The sequence below is a fragment of the Lithobates pipiens genome, unplaced genomic scaffold (genome assembly GCF_037356315.1).
Source record: "Lithobates pipiens isolate NorthernLeopardFrog02 unplaced genomic scaffold, aLitPip1_a1.2 Scaffold_13, whole genome shotgun sequence".
NCBI lineage: Eukaryota > Metazoa > Chordata > Amphibia > Anura > Ranidae > Lithobates > Lithobates pipiens.
The window spans coordinates 446916697-446935400 of NW_027507718.1; the positions used below are offsets into that span (position 1 = coordinate 446916697).

At 44.2% G+C, this 18704-nt stretch overlaps 1 protein-coding gene across 1 annotated transcript in view; it reads left to right on the forward strand.

The window, feature by feature from the left end:
- FAM184B (family with sequence similarity 184 member B) overlaps positions 1–18704 on the forward strand; it is a 152721-nt gene that overhangs the window by 103756 nt on the left and 30261 nt on the right. Inside the window, exons 5-7 of the mRNA XM_077477729.1 lie at positions 7543–7749; positions 11212–11322; positions 14890–14999. Coding sequence (XP_077333855.1) covers positions 7543–7749; positions 11212–11322; positions 14890–14999 — 428 coding nt within the window. The remainder of the gene's footprint in view (positions 1–7542; positions 7750–11211; positions 11323–14889; positions 15000–18704) is intronic.

Here is an 18704-nt window from a genome sequence, read left to right on the forward strand (position 1 = left end):
GGTATAGGAAATGTACATGTATATTATGTATACCCATTTCATGACTAGTGTAGCCTAAATTTTCTTCCTTTTTCCCCATAACCCAATTACCCCCCATATTTCACCTCCCCATTACCTTTACCCAATTAACAGATGAGACCACACCTTTCTTTGGAGTAAAATGGCCACAACAGCCTTTATTAACAACTTAGTATCACTCCAAAAAAAAAAAAAAAAAAAAATATATATATATATATATATATATATATATATATATATATATATAGTAAATAAATATATATATATATACAACATTAACATAACAAACCATAACCTGCCCATTCTGGTGATCTCTGACGGTGACCCATAACTCCACCAAACACCAAAAGTCACTGTGGTACCCATTTATAACTTTTCCACGCCTCCACCTGTAACCGGTCGGAGACAACCTCCTGCAGTGACACATACCAGTATTCCTTCCACCGTTCCGGAATACAACGGAGGGGCCGATACTATTGATGAGCCCCCCACACCTTCAGATCCCCTCTGATTTACCGTCAACCGTCAAAGACCACCAGGAACACCACCCCACTCAGAAGACCTCATTTTGCTGCCATGAGGGACCTTCAAACGACACCTGAAAGAAACAAAAAAAAAAGCGAAAATACCACATCAAAAACCAACACCTTATATATAGGGAGGGAGGGTGGGAAAAACTGTCTCCTCTTCCAGATTCTCCCCACAGACTGATTACCGCTCCTCCCATTCCTTTTATAAGGCTCCTCCCCTTCCTCCATAAGTTAACCTGAGAGCCAGCCTCCTAACTCCCAATCTTCCTTTGCAGATCCATTAACCCTTGGTGTCCCTTAGTCACCACTGTCATGCCCGGCCCTCCATTAACCTTTGCAGCGTCATTCTGTGCCTCTCTTGGCTAGTGTAGCCTAAATGTTTCCTTTTTCCCCATAACCCAATTACCCCCCATATTTCACCTCCCCATTACCTTTACCCGATTAACAGATGAGACCACACCTTTCTTTGGAGTAAAATGGGCACAACAGCCTTTATTAACAACTTAGCATCACTCCAACAAAATATATATATATATAAATAGTAAATAAATATATATATACAACATTAACATAACAAACCATAACCTGCCCATTCTGGTGATCTCTGACGGTGACCCATAACTCCCCCAAACACCAAAAGCCACTGCGGTACCCATTTATAACTTTTCCAGGCCTCCACCTGTAACCGGTCGGAGACAACCTCCTGCAGTGACACATACCAGTATTCCTTCCACCGTTCTGGAATACAACGGAGGGACCGATACTATTGATTAGCCCCCCACACCTTCAGATCACCTCTGATTTACCGTCAACTGTCAGACCACCAGGAACACCGCCACAGCGCAAAAGGGGGACCACCTCACCCTTGAGGGCAACCCCACACCCGCAAAGCCTTCCTAATACCTTCCTGCAAACCGAGGGACCACAGGTCAATGCCCACATCCGAAAGGTGTACGCCATCTTTTTTCAGATAAAGCCCAACGTTAACCTCCAACTCTCGGTGTCGGACCACGATCCCTCCATTTTTGGTCACAAACCTCCCAACCACCTTATTGATCCTAATCCTGTTTTTTTCAATGCTCGCCACTGACCGGGCCCACCTCCAAACTGTTCTGGCCACAATGTCAGACCATACCAGAATGGTATCCGGAAACTTTTCCCGCAGACGCATAAAGTCCACCTTTATGTCTGCCATTATGTCCCTGACTTTGCGAATCCCCAAATCATTTCCCCCCGCATGTATCACTAACACGTTCGGGGGTCTGTCTCTCCACGCAAACCTTTCCACTTCCCCCATCACTCTTTCCCACATCATCCCCGGGAAACCCAGCAACTTCACGCACGCATCCCTCCTGGAAATACCCAGTTGCCTTCCGTCCGGTCGTGCGTCACCTCTCCTGGCCCCCCAACAAACATAAGAGTGTCCCAAAATCCAAACGAGGTGTTCAGGACCTCCATCTGGAACAAAATCATAACAACAACGATCATGACACACATAAACCAAACTGTACACAAACGCTAACCACTATCCCCACACACCAGGTATACCCAGGAAATGAGCAAATTTTTTAATCCACTGCCAATTGCGGCCGTACATATGTCCTGAACCCACCTCCCAATCCTCCGAACTGCTGCCTCGTCCAACCCGTACCTGGCAGCCTCAGTGGCCGCCTTGATACGGAGGGAGTGCGACGCATATGCTTTGCCATCCAACCCCACCTCCGATAGACACGAATTGGAACTTGGACAGAAAGGAACTGTCCGCATGTAGTAGAAAGGGCCCATCCCCACCTGGCCTAACTGTGCGAAACTCCCTCACTGCCGCGACAGGGCACACACCCGGACCAGGTAGCGCATAAAGCGAAACCACCGTCCCCTTCCCCATCTGGTCGGTCTTCGACCTGCGCAACCGTATCCCAACCTGGTCCTTTTCCGCCCACACATCCTGTTCCAACAAACCCCCCGCGGGCCCCCTTGGAAGGGCTGACCAGCTCCCCAATCCTAAATGCCCCGTAAAACGCCAACGAGAACACCGCTGTAAACAGCAACACCTCATAGCGTGATCTACTGACAAACCGCAACCGATCACATATAGCCACCAAATTAGCAAATGTGACCGGCCGCCTTGCGTCCGGCTTCCTATGTTGTTTCCGGTAACCTCTCATCGCCTGCCGTACCCAAAAATCTTTTGTGTAATCCACCTCCCCAAGTAACTTGAAGAAAAATGCCAAACCCGCCAGTTTTCGGTCAATAACCGTGACCGACGATCCCCTCTCCATATTCCTAACCACCAGGTACAGCACCAACAACCGCTGATCGGATTCCCGATCGCTCACCCCAACCTCCTGCACCAACTCCAACCACTCTGACCAAACCTTCGAGTAAGCCGCCCAAGTAGATGCACTCACAGACCGCCGGATCCATCCTGCGGCGATTCCAAAGGTATCTCCCAAATCCAAGCCGGGCAAGGAACCCCCTTCTCCTCCGTGCCCGGCGCCAACCTCCGGAACTTGTCCCACTGAAAACAAGACAAGGATTCCGCCAATGAGTTCTCGACCCCCTGGATGTGCACAGCATAAACAAAAATGTTCAACTGCAAACACCTGAAAACCAATTGTCTCAACAGTCTAATAACCGGAGGCAATGAAGCCGACATCCGATTAATGACCTGCACCACCCCCATATTGTCGCAGTTGATGCGCAATTTCAAATCCTTAAATTCCTCCCCCCACAATTCCAACGCCAGTACCACTGGGAAAAGTTCAAGCAACACCAGGTTCCCTAGAAACCCAGCCTCGCTCCAAGTGGGCGGCCAAGGCTCCGCACTCCACTTTCCCCGAAAGTACGCCCGGAGCCAGTCGCATCCGTCACTAAGTCCACATCAAAATTGCTCACATGGCCCTGCCATTGTAAGCCGCCAGAAAGGCATGCCACACCCGCAAGTCTTCCCTGTGCTCCCGTCGCAAGCGAACAAAGTGCGTCGGGACTGTCACCCCCACCGTAGCTGCCGACAGCCGTCGACAAAAAACCCTCCCCATGGGGATGATCCTGCAAGCGAAGTTCAGCTTACCCAGCAACGACTGCAGCGTCCTCAACTGGACCTTGCGCCGTCCCTGAATTTCGCCTATCTCCCTCCGCAAATCCTCCAGCTTAGCCTGCGGCAACCTGCACTCCATAGCCACCGAGTCTATCACTATCCCCAAAAAACTCAATTCCGAGGTCGGGCCTTCCGTTTTGTCTTCCTCCAGGGGCACTCCGAACCTGCCCGCGATGTGTTGCAACGTAGAAAGCAGAATTGCACACACAGCGGAGGCAGGCGGCCCAACGCACAAAAAGTCATCCAGATAGTGGATAACCAAATCCAGCCCCGACGCATCCCTCACTACCCATTCCAAAAAGGTGCTAAACGCCTCAAAAAACGTGCATGAAATGGAGCAGCCCATTGGCAGACACTTATCCACATAGAATTGGTCCCGCCAACAGCACCCCAAAAGCCGAAAGCTGTCCGGATGTACCAGAAGAAGACGAAAAGCCGATTCAATGTCAACCTTCGCCATCAACACTCCCCGCCCATACCGGCGCACCCATCTGACCGCCGCGTCAAAAGACGTTTAGGAAACCGTGCACGCTTCCGGGTCAATAAAACCATTGACCGAACCCCCTTTCGGAAAGGACAAATGGTGGATAAGACGAAACTTAGAAACTTCCTTCTTGGGAACAACTCCCAATGGGGAAACCACCAAGTCCTCCCAAGGCTTAGAAGCAAACGGCCCCCCCATACGGCCCAACGCCGCCTCTTTTCCCAATTTGTCATCCACTACCCCCGGGTGTTCCATTGCCGACTTCAAATTCTCTGCCACCGGCGGAACCACCGCCAATGAACAAGGGGCCTGACCCCTTGTAGCCAAACTCCCGGACTCAGACCGGCGTAACCGACCAGACCTGAGGGCCTCCCTCGAGCTGTCCCTTGATCCTCCTGCCCCTGATGCTGTATCCAGTCGACCGTCCGGTAGGCCCCGCCCCCTCCCCATGCATGCTGCATGCATGGTCTTGCTGCCAGTCCCCCGGGATCCACTGCTCTTCCCCGCCAGTCTGCCAGGTGTCCCCCTCGCGTTGCTGGGCCCTGCTGTGTCTTCCCCCCTGCCACCAGCGCTGAGATCCCCCGGCGGAGAAGCGGCGCCATGCCGGGCTGTGGCCCCACCCCCCACGATAGGCTGGCGGCGTCCAGACCGCCCGAGGCCTACCGCATCACACATCGCTCTTGTTGCTGGGGGAATCGCTCTGTCCTCTCCAGGGCTCCTAACAGTACGAGGTGGCCGAGGTGCAGGCTCCGGGGGAATAACGCGCCGGAGGCTGGGACCTCTGCGCGTGCTGTGTCAGCTCACCCTGCCACCGATCGGTCCCCGCATCCACCGCCATCGCTGCCACCTGTCTCTGTAGCCACTCCGGACCCTTCACCTGCCCGCCTCAATCCTGCCAGGATTTCCTCCACGTCCGCCATTGTGAGAGGAGCAGTTGTGAAAAACTGCCTCCTCTTCCAGATTCTCCCCACAGACTGATTACCGCTCCTCCCACTCTCTTTTATAAGGCTCCTCCCCTTCCTCCATAAGTTAACCTGAGAGCCAGCCTCCTAACTCCCAATCTTCCTTTGCAGATCCATTAACCACTGGTGTCCCTTAGTCACCACTGTCATGCCCGGCCCTCCATTAACCCTTGCAGCGTCATTCCGTGCCTCTCTTTACCTAAAAGGCTAAGTTCACCTTTATTCACCTTTTTTTCCCTAAATTCTAGCTCCCCTATGGACCATAACAGCATTAATGTACTTCTTTTGCAAAAATAAAACCGCTTTCCATGAATTCCACATAAGCTCTCTTTACTTTAACTGTTTAAAAACACCACTTGATTACTTCTGCCCTACTTCCTGGTCAGATTAAAGGACATGACACAGGAAGGAGTTAACCAGCTGATCTCATTAGCACACACCCTGCATCATCCACCCTCAGCTGGTCAACTCCTTCCTGTGTCATGACCTAAAGTCTGTGCAGGAAGTAAGGCAGAAATAATCGAACAGTATGTTTAAAGAGGAAGTAAAGCCTGTGTTTTGGCAAATATCTCCTAAACCTTGTAGGTTTAGGAGATATTTCTTGGACCTACAGGTAAGCCTTAATCTAGGCTTACCTGTAGGTCAAAGTGGTTTGTAAGGGATTACAACCACTTTAAATAGCTATGAAGATAGTAAGGTAAGCCTGTGTAGAATGTGGTTTTATTTTTGCAAAATAAGTACAGTAATGCTATATTGGTACATAGGGGAGCTGGAATTTAGAGGAAAAAAAAGGTGAACGAAGGTGGACTTAGCCTTTAATATGGAGAAATATATAAGGAAAATGACCATTCAATGACAACAGACAAAAAAGTCTCTACAAATGTATGTTTTGGTGATGTCTATCTTATGCTCGGTTCATATCTAAGCCAACCACGGATAGAACAGCAACGCTGTCTGTCCCTGTTCTCTGTTTCAAGGACAAATCAGGGCAGAATCTTAGCCTGCGAATTGGATGGGAGGAAATCCACATCCAATTCACATAGGTGTGAACACAGCCTTATAAGCCTTATAAAAAATAATTAATGAAAGGTAGCCCCATGTAGGACAAAACAACAGGTTCTCTTTAATTCCTCCTTTTTAGCAGCACATACTTACCTTTGCTTTGCTCCTCGGCTACTAAAAATGTTTTCTCAATTCTTATTCTTTTACTGCCCAAAGCAAAAAATAAATTACAATATACAGTCTGTGCTCTGTTTTTCCCTTTCCTGTATCCTTTTCTTTTTTTTTCTTTTCTGCTTTAACCACTTCCGGACCGGCGCACGCCGATGTACGTCTGCAGAATGGCACGGGCAGGCATATTGGCGTACAGGTACATCCAATCTTTAATGCCGCCCTGCCATCAGGAGCGTGCCGCCGGCGGTACGCTCGCGTGCCGGTCGAGACCCCCGTGAGTCCGGTCGCAGGTCCCGCGGACTTGATCGCTGCGGGCATACCCGCGATCGTCTCACAGGGCGGCTGAACGGAGAGATGCCGTTGTAAACAACATCTCCCCATTCTGCCTAACAACAAGTGACACTGATCTCTGCTCCATGTGATTGGAGCAGAGATCAGTGTTCACTAAAAGAAAGCCCAGCCCCCCACAGTTAGTAACACGCCCCTAGGAACACTGCCACCCACTGGTTAACCCCTTCACTGCCAGTGTCATTTACACAGGAATCACAGCATTTGTATAGCAGTGATTGCTGTATAAATGATAGTGGCCCTAAAAATGTGTCAAAAATGTCCGATGTGACGGCCATAATGTCGCAGTCACAATAAAAATCACTGATCGCCGCCATTACTAGTAAAAAAAAAAAATTATTAATAAAAATGCCATAAAACTATCCCCTATTTTGTAAACGCTATAACTTTCGCGCAAACCAATCAATAATCGCTTATTGCGATTTTTTTTACCAAAAATATGTATAACAACACGTATCGGCCTAAACTGAGGGAAAAAAATGTTTTTTTATATATTTTTTGGGGATATTTATTATAACAAAAAGTGAAAAATAATGTGTTTTTTTCAAAATTGTTGCTCTATTTTTGTTTATAGCGCAAAAAATAAAAACCGCAGGGGTGATCAAATACCACCAAAAGAAAGCTCTATTTGTGGGGAAAAAAAGGATGTCAATTTTGTTTGGGAGCCACGTCGCACGACTACGCAATTGTCAGTTAAAGCGACGCAGTGCCGAATCGCAAAAAGTGGTCTGGTCTTTAGCCAGCAAAATGGTCCGGTCTGTAAGCGGTTAAAGCTGCAGCATGCTATTCTGTACATCCTGTTCATTCCTTTTATAACATAATAGTTCAGTTCTTGACTGTAATGTACTGAACTGACTTGTTGATAAAGGTTGACTACTGTAAAATTAAGTATATATGTTCCTTGATATTTTTTTTTTTTTTTCATTCTAGGGATTCAGGGAACACTCAAGTCCAAGACAAGAACATGTGAAACAGCACAAAGATGAAGTCAGCAAAACAAAACGCCAGAGAGAAGCAGAAGCAAAGCATGTTAAGGAGCAGATAGCAAAGAGCCGAGAAGACTTAACTAAGATCCATGCAGCAGAGATGAAATCTGTGCAAATTGCCATGGAAGCAGAAAAAAGACAGTTGCAAAAAGTACAGTAGAAACCAGTAAAAACCATATATTAGTGCCCCTTATAGTCGTGTCAGTGCCGCAGTCAGAGTGGGCTGTCAGCTAGAAGCTTTACTTAAAGTGGAACTTCACCCAAAAGTTCTGTTTTTTAACCTCCTCTCCCCCTCCTCTATTACCTTGGCTATATTTTTTGGGGGAACATGTACCTGATTTTGACAGGTAACCGCTCCCACTTCTGTTCGGATCGCCTAGGCCAGTGGTTCTTAACCCTGTCCTCAAGTACCCCCAACAGGCCATGTTTGCAGGTTTTCCTTTATCTTGCACACTTGCTTTAAATCAAAGTCAATGTCTTGGTTTTTTGGACAGCTAATTTATCTAAGATAAATTCTCAAAACATAGCTTGTTGGGAGTACTTGAGGACAGGTTTGAGAACCACTGGCGGCCCTCCAGCCTACAACTACAAGTCCCATGGGGCACTGCAAGGTTGACAGTTACAAGCATGATTCCCACAGGTGATGAGATTTGTAGTTCCTCAGCAGCTGGAGGGCCGCCAGTTTAACACCGCTGGCCTAGATGATCCAAGCGGAAGTTCAGCCCCCACCCTCTTTGCCTGCATCCTTCCTGGTCATGTCACAAAGAGTGGCTCGTGCTTGCACAGTGGGACGCCAGTTGTAAATCTAGCTATCTTCCCTTAGTAAACATGACGGTGACCAGTAGACCAGTGAAGAACTGGCCTGAGTAAGGACAGCGCTGGATCCTTGGACAAGTAACACCCCTTTCACACCAGGGCGTTTTGCAGGCGCTATAGCGTTAGAAATCGCGCCTGCAATCCGCCCTAAAGAAGCTGCACCATTGTCTGTAGTGTGAAAGCCCAGAGGGCTTTCACACTCCAGCGGTGCGCTGGCAGGACATCAGAAAAAAGTCCTGCCAGCAGCTTCTTTGGAGCGGTGAAGGAGCGGTGTGTTTACCGCTCCTCCACCGCTGCTCCCCATTGAAATCAATGGGGCAGCGCTGTAATGCCACCGGCAAAACACCGCTATTGCGGCGTATTGCCGGCGGTTCTAACCCTTTCGCGGCCGCTAGCGGGGGGGGTAAAAGCGCCCCACTAGCGGCCGAAATGCGCCGCAAATAGCGGCGTTTTACAGCCGACGCAAAGGGCGGTGTGGTGTGAAAGGGGTCTAAGTGTTCTTTTTAACCTTTGCAGCTACAGTATTTGTAGCTCATGAATTTAAATGTTTTTACACAGCCTCCTCTCATTCACTAAGTTGAGCCAAAATTCACTAAACAAAGTGAACATGATCTAGTCCTTTAAAAATTCAACTCCAAAGTGCTCTTCAGAAAGCTGGGGTCTGGTTTCTCTAACCTGCGGTGAATTTTAAATTAAAAAATTTATTTACATGCCATAAATGACCTAACTGTTTAGTTTCACTGTATATTACCTTTTTTATTTATTTTTTATTTTTTTGCAAAAGGGCATCAGAGCTGGTTTGATGTTGGTAAATCACTGCAACCTGTTGACTTACAGGAAAATGCTTCTTTATTTATGGAGCTTTCACTGTGATTTAAATGAGTGTTATTGTCTTTACTTGCTTCACATTTGATACTTGGATTGTTTTGAAATATGCTGCTTTAGTGTGCCCTAAAAGCATGCCAAGTAGTTGCATCAGCACCGAAAGGAATTTACAGTGGTATTAAACCCAAAACGAAAATGTAATATACTGCAGTTTTGCTATGTTATTTTTCCTTTTTTGGATTTTTTTCCTTTAACCACTTCATCTCCGTAAGGTTTACCCCCCTTCATGACCAGGCTATTTTTACGATTCTGCGTTACTTTAACTGACAATTGAAATTGAAAAATAAAATTGATGTCATTTTTCTTCCCACAAATAGAGCTTTCTTTTGGTGGTATTCGATCACCTCTGTGGTTTTTTTTTGCGCCATTAAACAACAAAAGCTTTGACAAAAAAAAACAATAATTTTTACTTTCTGCTATAAAAAACACCCAATTAAATAAAATGTAAAAAAAAACGAATTTCTTCATAAATTTAGGCCACAGTGTAATCTGCTACATATTTTTGGTAAAAAACAAAAAAAACAATAAGTGTATATTGATAGATTTGCGCAAAAGTTATAGCTTTTACAAGCTATGGGATATATTTATAGAATTTTTCTTTATTTCTTTTTTTACTAGTAATGGCGGAAATCAGCGACTTATAGCGGGACTGTGACATTGCAGCAGACAAATTGGACACTAAGTGACACTTTTTGGGAACCAATGACACTAATACAGTGATCAGTGCTAAAAATATGCACTGTCACTATACTAATGACACTGGCTGGGTAGTGGTCAACATCAGGGGAGATCAAAGGGTTAAATGTGTGCCTAAAATGTGCTTGGTTACTGTGAGGGAGGTGCTTGTACTATGGGAAGGCATAGATCCATGTTCCTGCTTTGCAGAAACACAGGATCACTACCTTCTGTACAGACAGAATGGCAGTCTGCCTCGTATACATAGACAGACCTCTGTTTTGCTTGTGTCCCATACAATTGGCAGGTCCCGAAAGACATCGAATCCACCGGACCCGCTGATTGGCTCCCACTGTTTCACATCGGCAGCGAGTCAATGGCGGCATGCATGCATGCCCTCAGACCCGGCAGTGCAGGATCACGTGCCTGGTACAGGAGAGCCATCTTGCTGCTGTATAGGTACTGTACGCGGTCGGCAAGCAGTTAAATTCACCTGTTAATCTCGCCAATAAGTTTGTTATTTTTCATTCTGTTTTGACCAATTTTTCAAGAAAATGTGGCAGGTATAGGATTGAGATAAACCATTTAATACTAAAAGGGTGACTTACAATAGTCAACTTTTATTCATTTATGTAAAACCTTTATCCCAAAAGGAAAAAAAAACTGATGCTGTAATTGCTAGAAATGTGTTAGTGGGAGTTCAACTTTTTGTTGTCCAATTCATCCAAATCCTCCATCCAGAGTGGAGACACTCCAAGACAAGAAGTATGTTACTGGTCAGATCATAAGGTGAAAATAAAGGAAATAAAATCCTAAAAATAGAAAACTAATGCAGCCACCACCTTTAAGAACTGCTAAGCTTTGGCTTTTGGGTTAATTTTGCTTTAATAAGATACTGGGATACTAATTAGGACATTTAGGACACTTACTCTGACATATGATAATCCTAAACATATACTCTACAGTGCTTACTAAAGCCATCACATAGTAATGGCTAAGTTCTATTCATTCTGCAGTGAACAGGACTGACATGAAGTACTGGCCCTTTTTTGAGGATTCCTATAGCACACTTCAACAAAGTAGTCAATTAGAATTCCTTTGTATATATACAAACATCAACATTCGTAGTCACAGAAAAATGATATCAAATTAGTTTATTCTGTTTAGTAACAGTGTTTTATTGATTTTTTTTGTATTTACTCATTAATACATTTCTGCCAATTTAAAATGCTTACAGGAACATGAAATGCAAATTGAAGAGCTGAAAAAGAAAAATGAAGCCAAGATAAATCAACTGATGGAGGAGAGGGACAACCTTTACATTAAACTTCAAGATTCCATATGTCAGGTATATGTGATAAGATGGAACAATCTGGGTATTGTTATGGTGGGCTTATACTGTAATGGGCACCTTTACAAAGAACAGTGATACCCATGGGCATTTTATCTAACCCTCATGCCACCTAGGTAGATTGTTTCTCTGTCAAGAGATCACACAATAAGCTATTAACACAATCTACCATATGTCTTCAATAAAGTGGAACTATGGGTGATATAACAAAAAGACAGATGTCCAAATTACATAAATGTTTTATCAAAATATAGGTACACTACCTCCGCAGGGCTTCCTTTATCCAAATTACCACTCACTTCCTCATAGAATATTAAAAGGTTGGTCTGGCAAGCACAGACTTTCTGCTGGTTACTACAAATGATACAATTTTCGGTGACAATTTCTTGGATATGGTCCCTTAGGCTAGGTTCACACATGTCCAAATTCAAAATGCTAACCATAACATACAAGGCCATTTACAACATCGCCCCCCATCTACATCACCAACCTCATCAGATATCGGCCAAATCGTCCCCTCCGCTCCTCCCAGGATCTCCTGCTCTCTAGCTCCCTTGTTACCTCCTCCCATGCTCGCCTTCAAGACTTCTCCAGAGCCTCTCCCATCCTCAGGAACTCCCTGCCCCAGTATATCCGATCAGCCCCTACCCTGTCCACTTTTAGGAGATCCCTGAAAACTCATTTATTCAGGGAAGCCTATCCCACGCCCAACTAACTGTCCCTGAGTTTGTTGAAGCACATTTGGCACCAATTGCAGCCTCAAGTCTTTTTTAGTATTATGCTATAAGCTTTGCACACCTATTTTTGGGCAGTTTCTCCCATTCTTCTTTGCAGGACCTCTCAAGCTACATTAGGTTGGTTGGGGAGCATCAGTGCACAGCCATTTTCAGATCTCTCCAGAGATGTTCAATCAGGTTCAAATCTGGGCTCTGGCTTGGTCACCCAAGGACATTCACAGAGTTGTCTCGTAGCCACTTCTTTGTTATTTTGGCTGTGTGCTTTGGGTTGTTGTCCTGTTGGAAGATGAACGTTAGCCCCAGTCTGAGGTTCAGAGCGCTCTGGAGCAAGTTATCATCATAGATGTGTCAGGGTTGGGCTCAACACTCCTTTCTCAGTGCTCAGGATGCTCAGCTGTCGGTTAATTTCCAGCACCCTTCATTCCACAATGGCTCACCTGGTGATCGTTTCCTGCTCATCAGCCAGCCCCTTCTGGCTATTTAAACTGCCTGGTTCATTCCTTCGGTGCCTTCGCCATTGGTCAAACATGTCTGGAAACTCTCTGCTGTGTTCCTGTTGAAGACTTGCCTGGCTGATGTCCCTTCTGGTTCCTGAACTTGTATGCTGCCACTGACTACGCTGATCTCTCGCTTCCTGATTCTCCTGGCTTTTTCTGACTACCTGCTTTGGCTACCGAACCCTGGCTATGTTTTGACTAAGTTTACCATTTGTACAATTTTTTACCATTATAATAAAAGGTGTGATTTTTACTGCATTTTCTGTCTCCGTTTTATTCATGGTTCCTGACAGGATGTCCCTGTACATTACTGCATTCATCTTTCCCTTGATCCTGACTAGTATCCCAGTTCCTGGTGCTGAAAAACATCCCCACAGCATGATTCTGCCACCACCATTCTTCAGTATAAGGCTGGTATTAGCCAGGTGATGAGCGGTGCCTGTTTTCCTTCAGACATGATGCTTGCCATTCAGGCCAAAGAGTTCAATTTTTGTTCCATCAGACCAGAGAATTTTGCTTCTCATGGTCTGAGAGTCCTTCAGGTGCCTTTTAGCTTCCATCTGGCCACTCTACCATACAGGCCTAATTGATGGAGTGCTGCTGAGATGGTTGTTCTTCTGGAAGGTTCTCTTCTCTCCACAGTGAAATGCTGGAGCTCTGTCAGAGTGACCATTGGGTTTTTGGTCACCTACCTGACTAAGGCCCTTCTCCCCTGATTTCTCAACTTGGCCGGGCGGCCCGCTCTAGCAAGAGTCCTGGTGGTTCCAAACGTATTCCATTTATGGATGATGTAGGCCACTGTGCTCATTGGGACCTTCAATGCTGCAGACATTTTTCTGTACTCTTCCCCAAATCTGTGCCTCGATACAATCCTGTCTCAAGGCTCTACAGACAATTCCTTGGACTTCATGGCTTGGTTTGTGCTCTGATATGCACTGTTAACTGTGGGACCTTATATAGACAAGTGTGTGTGCCTTTCCAAATCATGTCCAATCAACTAAACTTACCACAAGTGGACTCCAATCAAGTTGTAGACACATCTCAAGGATGATCAGTGGAAACAAGTTGCACCTGAACTCAATTCTGAGTGTCTGAGTGTCATGTGAATACTTATGTACATGTGATTCCTTCTTCCTTTTATATTTTTAAAAGATTTCAAACAAACTTATTTCATGTTGTCATTATGTGGTACTTTCCGGATGTACTGCATGTGTGTGTGTGTGTGTGTATATATATATATATATATATATATATATATATATATATATATATATATATTAGTGACATTGGGGTGTTTAGCTCAAGTGGTTAGATGCATTTTTTTGTGCAGTGAGTCCACATCAGACAGGCATTTCTAGTTAAGGTCCTGGTAGCCCACGTTTATTAAAGGGAAAACAAAACAGTCCATCCAGGAATCCCACGCAGGGGTTTAACTTCATTCAGCACACATAAATGAAAGCATACCAAGCCACCTGGCTCTCTCTTGTCAGCAGTTCCTCTGCTTGCTCCCAACAGACTTATCGATTCTTTCCAGCCCCCTGGACTCACTGGCTTCCGTAGTCTTTCCGACTCTCAAGGCCGTCCAGCCTTTCCCAGTCCCTGAGCAAAGAATCCCCCTTACACAGGCTACAGTCTCCCACAGGGCAGACCACTCTACTGTACATACACAGGTTTGTCTTCAAACAGCAGCAGCAAGCTGCTCACACTCCACCATCCTCCACCCTCTACTCTCACCAGCCCCTCGTTATATGGGCTGTGTGCAGCTGGGCACACACCCTGCTTGCTATCCTCAAGACCCGGACACAGGGTTGGAGATCCCATCCCACCCATGACTCTCAGGGATCTCCAAACTACAGAATCCCATCCGGAACTAGCAAAACCTGTAGAAAACTGACAGAGCAGTTTTCTCCATTTAAACTCTACACTCTGTAGTCTTGCAGTCCGCAGATATGCAAACTCTGTGTCTCTTTTACCTCCAATTTCATAGGGACAGAGCCTCGCTCTGCCACAATAATATATATATATATATATATATATATGTATGTATGCCCTACTAATGCATTTGCACTACAAATACTAAAGCTTAGAATTTCCCTTTAATGATTCTATTGAGGTATGAAAGTGTAAGGAAGAATAGATTTTTGCCACTGGCGATATAGGCCATTTTTTCAGTCACTTTCATAATTGAGTGCAATGTGTGCTTGACTGGAATCCTAAGTTAGTTGCCTAGCTCAATAAGTAAGAATATTTTGATTTACCTAATTGTAAGTGGCAGTGTGCATTTGTAGTAATAAAAACAGTTACATAACAATAGTTTAATTTTTCGGCAGAATAAAGCTATTCATCAGCCATGTGAAATGTCCAATTCAAGTATATTGGATAAAGAAATGAAAGAAAATGTACAGTTGTCAGCTGATTTTAGAAACAAAGATACTAAAAGGTAAGTTTGTGATGGTATAACAGCAGGTGTAAGTTCACAAAATTCTTAAAAATTCTATTTTCAGTGTTGCTTCCTAGTTTATTTGACATCATGTGAGTGAAATAGAAATCTTCTAACTAACAAATCTCCTGCTTAGACAGAAGCTAAAGCCCCATACACACTATCAGATTTTCTGCTTATTTTTGTCTTCAGATTTACCAAAACCATATAATATGAGGTCAAACCTTAGGAGTTTAAATTTGTATGCAAACAGGCAGGCCCTTGCACTACATCGTTTTGGTAAATCTGAAGGCCAAAATCAGCAGAAAATCGAATATTGTGTATGGGGCTTTACAGACTAATTTGGACTCAGTCTTCCTTCAATCCTTTCATGGTCAGAGACATTTTTTTAAACACATTCTTAAATACAATTTTAGGTCTGAAAATGACTTAAAACTTCCCAAAACATTTTCTGAAAACAGACATTATAGAGAATAAAATACTGGTAGTTTGAATTTTTTTTAGGTCACACGATATTAGTAAAACCCGCCGTGTGGGTAGGAACAAAAAGTTGGCATTTCAGATTTATACACAATCCTGGTGGCCACCCGAAGTGTGTGTAAAAAACCCCCTGCTGCTACGACCATACTGCGTATGGCGATGGCAGCAAATAAGTTAAAGCATTTAAGATTTGAACCATGTATGGGTAGGCTGAATGTACAAAGTTGATTGACTGATCAACTTGGGTACAACCAGCCTGCTGGATTTGCATGTGATTACCGCTAGCAGCTGGAAAACAATGGCTTGGCGGGAGGGATTCCCTTGTCAACACTGTATTGATGGGAGAATGGAGTAGTTGCAGAGAAGAAATTTGTTACATGTACATGGTCTGCTTTACAGTAGTTGTGCAAAATGCAGTCCAATAAGCACCGAAATTAGAATTGTTGTGCTTCATAATCAGCACTCAGTAATGGCTTTGGTCAGACACACCCCCTCTCTTCTTCTGCAAGGCAAGTCTGTGTAAGAAAGCTTGTTGTAAAGGAGTGTGGCTGTTACTTATACCAGAAAACAACACATATTGCATGCAAAAAACATCTTAAACTATACCATGATGTCTATCCAAAAGATAAAAAAGTGTGAGACCACAACTGGGATTTAAGATATCCATACACTTAAAGTACCTCTAAAGCAGAGGTTCTCAACGTGGGGTCAGGACCCCCTCGGAGGTTGAATGAGGATTTGCCAGGGGTCACCGAATCCTGGGCTATTCCTGAAGCCCGCTCCTCTCTCCCAGCCTTTTTGCGGCCGCCCAGTAGGGCTATCCCCGGGGGGCCGTGGCTGCCCACTCAACCTCTTTGCAGCTGCGCATTCAGTTTACGGCATGGCTGGGGGGCAGAAACTGGAGGTCAGCAGACTGGTGAGGAATGTGAAATTGGAGGGGCTGGAGGAGACCCTATCTCCTTATTACGGCATATGTGTCACTGCTACAAGACACCACAAAGCTGGAGACACAGTGAGTAACACTACCCATGATTATAGTTGCCATTAAAAGTCCCCAGTACAGTTCTCAGATCAGCAGATGACCTTGATCAAGAGCACCTACTTTGGCTGCTCAGAACTCCCCCCAGCTTTGCCACTCATCCCATCATCCCCCCCCCCCCCCCCCTCCACCAAGGAGTAAGAGAATGAATAAAAATAGAGAATATATAGAAGGGAGAGGAAAAGAGGGGGAGGAACAAAGAAAAAGGGAGATAAAGAATTAGAGAAAGAACAAGAAAGACAGCTAGAGCGAGTGATGGGGGGAAAAAAAACAAATGTATAAAATAATATAAATAAATGCAGCGCTACCTAAAAGTGCATATACATATAAAATAGTAATAACCAAAATATATAAAGTGCAAATGAGATATTAACCCACTAAGTAATAAATACAGCATGTATAGTGCAAGAAATCAATCTGCATAAATAATCCAAATGCATAAAAATACAAATATTATAGGTGAAAATAAGTGAAAAAATATGTAAATGAAAAAATATAATAATTTAAATATCAATCCAGTGATTATGTGTAAAATAATCAATATTTCCAAGTGATTGTCCAAAAAAAAACATGCACACAAAGCAGAAAATATTTTTTAAAAAACAAAGTCCATGCAGAAAGTGTAAAGTGACTTCCAAACGTGACAATCCACTGCAAAACTTCAGTGCCTATTACGTGCACCACCTATTTCCCCCAGCCTCTCACCTCCAATAGCTAGCAAAATAGACGCTGTGTATAATCAAAATAGCTGCTGGCTCCTTATTCATCCAGTTTCACTGTGCTACCGCTGTTAGTATCTCACTGTGAATCACTATGTATACATAGTACATATTCTCCCAATTACTCCAGGATATCCAATAGGCACATAGTGGAAGAAGACAGAGGGGCTTTCATGTGTAGTAACTTAATAACCGCTTTATTAAAAGAACAAATCCACACTTACATGAGAATACACAGTGGAACATGCAGCAGACGCGAACTTCCGGTTTCGGCCGTAACCGGAAGTAGTATGTCCGACACCCAATTCCTTCCCTGACGCGTTGCGTTACCTCACGTAACTTTTTCAAAGGGTTTGAAAAAGTTACGTGAGGTAACGCAACGCGTCAGGGAAGGAATTGGGTGTCGGACATACTACTTCCGGTTACGGCCGAAACCGGAAGTTCGCGTCTGCTGCATGTTCCACTGTGTATTCTCATGTAAGTGTGGATTTGTTCTTTTAATAAAGCGGTTATTAAGTTACTACACATGAAAGCCCCTCTGTCTTCTTCCACTATGTGCCTATTGGATATCCTGGAGTAATTGGGAGAATATGTACTATGTATACATAGTGATTCACAGTGAGATACTAACAGTGGTAGCACAGTGAGACTGGATGAATAAGGAGCCAGCAGCTATTTTGATTATACACAGCGTCTATTTTGCCAGCTATTGGAGGTGAGAGGCTGGGGGAAATAGGTGGTGCACGTAATAGGCACTGAAGTTTTGCAGTGGATTGTCACGTTTGGAAGTCACTTTACACTTTCTGCATGGACTTTGTTTTTTAAAAAATATTTTCTGCTTTGTGTGCATGTTTTTTTTTGGACAATCACTTGGAAATATTGATTATTTTACACATAATCACTGGATTGATATTTAAATTATTATATTTTTTCATTTACATATTTTTTCACTTATTTTCACCTATAATATTTGTATTTTTATGCATTTGGATTATTTATGCAGATTGATTTCTTGCACTATACATGCTGTATTTATTACTTAGTGGGTTAATATCTCATTTGCACTTTATATATTTTGGTTATTACTATTTTATATGTATATGCACTTTTAGGTAGCGCTGCATTTATTTATATTATTTTATACACTTATATTTGGTGTTGAGATCACCGTTTGATGCTGGCTGCTTCCTATAAATATTTTTACTTACTTAGCCGTCCCATAAACCATCAGGTGGAGCGCATTAGTATTCCTATGTACAACGGGAAAAAAAACAAGAAATTAGGATAGACAGAGATAAAAGGGAAAGAAAGGAGAACAAAGAGCGTGCTACGTCCCAAAATGTACTATAAGTGGTTTTAATACTATACGAGTGGAAGGGACTCAGGGAGTGCTAAATGTCCGTGGGTTAGGGGAGCAAATTACTAGTTTTGCCTCGGGTGCTGACAGCCCACGCTATGAAAATCATT